At 43.9% G+C, this 2,714-nt stretch overlaps 1 protein-coding gene across 1 annotated transcript; it reads left to right on the forward strand.

Annotated features, from left to right (window-relative positions):
- The first annotated feature begins 1,582 nt into the window (after window positions 1-1,582).
- LOC138359739 (prespore vesicle protein-like) lies at window positions 1,583-2,386 on the forward strand. Its single transcript, XM_069319353.1, has one exon. The coding sequence runs from the start codon at window positions 1,583-1,585 to the stop codon at window positions 2,384-2,386; it is 804 nt and encodes a 267-aa protein (XP_069175454.1).
- Window positions 2,387-2,714: the final 328 nt, after the last annotated feature.

Genomic DNA, 2,714 nt, shown 5'->3' on the forward strand with positions numbered 1-2,714 from the left:
ATTAAATATGACGGGAAAGTGTTGGAGTGTAGATGTTCAGCAGTCCTCCAATGGCAGGTGTCAATGCCTGTCACATTTACAAAAAAAAAAGATAGACTGCTTGCCTGTTGTCTGTGGTAAGTGAGGGAGGAACACGTAAAACACAAAGTATGAACAATGAAACTTTAATATACTTTAAACACAAATAAAAATAAAGACAAGTCAAGTGACAATGAATAGTGCAATTAAACAAGTCAAAAAAACAATATAACATAAATGATTAATAGGGATGAAGTTTACTCTACAATAATATAAATATACAGTGAAAAATAATCAGGTGCTGAGAATATTGGCTATGGCTGAGACCTCCCTTAGTATACAGACCCAGAGAGCTTAGTATGCCAGAGAGAGATGTCAACTCTTAGAGCACAAAGAATATTCTGAAGTTGATGGCTGGTTCAAGCTCAGACATCGACTCAGGTAGATGGCGCTGAGGTGCAGTATGCAGGTGTGCAGTCGGCGAGTCACCAATCAGGAGCAGGCAGGCTGGGATGGGAAGTTGGCTGGTTGATGACGAGCTGGCGTGGAGGGAGTGTGGAGTTGGGGGTTTAGGGTACGTTTTGCCTCCTGGTCAAAACGTTTTGTGCTACTGGTGGACGTATCTTGAATGTAGCATCTTATACTTGTAGAATAAACGTAGCTTTAGGTAGGGAAGATCAGGCTCAATCTCTCTTGAAAGAGATTATCGTCACAACAGACATTTCCAATTAAATATATAGAAGAGTACCCGGCCGCACCCGGGGTTCTCTCTCCTCTATTCTTTCCCCTCTTCTCCACTCATCGTCCCCCTTAAGCCCCATTCGTCCCCATCACTTGTTCCCATCGTCCCCACAACACACTGTGCACTGTGTTAGACAATGTTCCAGTGGTCTGTCTGTAATTTCTCCCCAGTGCTGACATTTCCTCTCATTTTCTGGAACCTGTAAGCCTATTATTTATTATTATTATCGATTATTTCCCCATGCACATGGGTATCCAAGCCTGATGCGATGTAATCCCCATCATTTGTTTCCTCTCGTTCGTCCCTCCCCTCATCCACTCCTCTTCCTTTCCCCCTTTGCCCCCCTTCTCTCATTTTTTTATTAATAATAATAATAATATTATTAATTTGTATATTTAAATAATAATAATAATAACTAAGAAGCACTGAAACAACTGAATGGGCATAAGAAAATATATGGCAATCACTAAAAACTCTAGGGGAATCACACCAAATATTTCACACTTGATTCCATGAAAGTCGCCTGAGGGTCTCTATAATTGCTAATATTTCTTAAAACATTTAAGTGAGGCCCTAACCTGACCAACCTGTGTGTGTCACATATCTTAGACGATACCTATGCAAATTTAAGTGAGGTTAGCCCCATACATCTGGCCTCCAATTTTCGAAAGACAAAACAGCTATTCTCTTTCTTTTAGTATACGAGGAAGAGTACCCAGCGATGCTCAGGTGCCCTTCCCGTGGTCCCTGGTCGGGCCATAGAGTTCTTAATTGATTAAGAATGGTCCCAAGACCACGCTTTCTTTCATATTTGTTGGCTCAATGCTGCATAAGCATGCACCAGGGCTTGAACATGCACCAGGGCTTGAACATGCACCAGAGCTTGAACATGCACCAGGGCTTGAACATGCACCAGAGCTTGAACATGCACCAGAGCTTGAACATGCACCAGGGCTTGAACATGCACCAGGGCTTGAACATGCACCAGAGCTTGAACATGCACCAGAGCTTGAACATGCACCAGGGCTTGAACATGCACCAGGGCTTGAACATGCACCAGGGCTTGAACATGCACCAGGGCTTGAACATGCACCAGGGCTTGAACATGCACCAGGGCTTGAACATGCACCAGAGCTTGAACATGCACCAGAGCTTGAACATGCACCAGAGCTTGAACATGCACCAGAGCTTGAACATGCACCAGAGCTTGAACATGCACCAGAGCTTGAACATGCACCAGAGCTTGAACATGCACCAGGGCTTGAACATGCACCAGAGCTTGAACATGCACCAGAGCTTGAACATGCACCAGGGCTTGAACATGCACCAGGGCTTGAACATGCACCAGAGCTTGAACATGCACCAGAGCTTGAACATGCACCAGGGCTTGAACATGCACCAGGGCTTGAACATGCACCAGGGCTTGAACATGCACCAGGGCTTGAACATGCACCAGGGCTTGAACATGCACCAGAGTTTGAACATGCAACAGGGCTTGCACTGGTGCATGCCCTGGTGCACTGGGTGCAACTGCACCCAAATTGCACCCCTAGAGTTGCCGAGGATTATTCCTGGAGCTTAAGTAATAAGCTCCAGGACTTCAAACATTTGTGTGAGTATTGGTGATGTTGTGTAAACTCTCTAGTGTGAACACTGATGTAAAATATTCATTCAGAGTGTTGGCTGCCCTTATATCGTCCATTATAACTTGATTAGTCTGATCTTTTAAGGGTCCTACCGAGTCTATTGTTTTGGTTTTACATCTTATATAGGCATGGAAAGACTTTGGATCCTCTGGCTGATCTCATGGCTTGGATGGCTCATAATCTGTTATTTTTATTTAATTGATGTAATCTCCAGAGGTTTTATTTAGTTATCAATGGTTTTTACTGCCTCTGCAATCCATCTTGTTCTCTTTCTCCTTCTGTGCACATGTTTTTTTTTCACCTTCCGC

The sequence above is a fragment of the Procambarus clarkii genome, chromosome 8, assembly GCF_040958095.1.
Source record: "Procambarus clarkii isolate CNS0578487 chromosome 8, FALCON_Pclarkii_2.0, whole genome shotgun sequence".
NCBI classification, from domain to species: domain Eukaryota; kingdom Metazoa; phylum Arthropoda; class Malacostraca; order Decapoda; family Cambaridae; genus Procambarus; species Procambarus clarkii.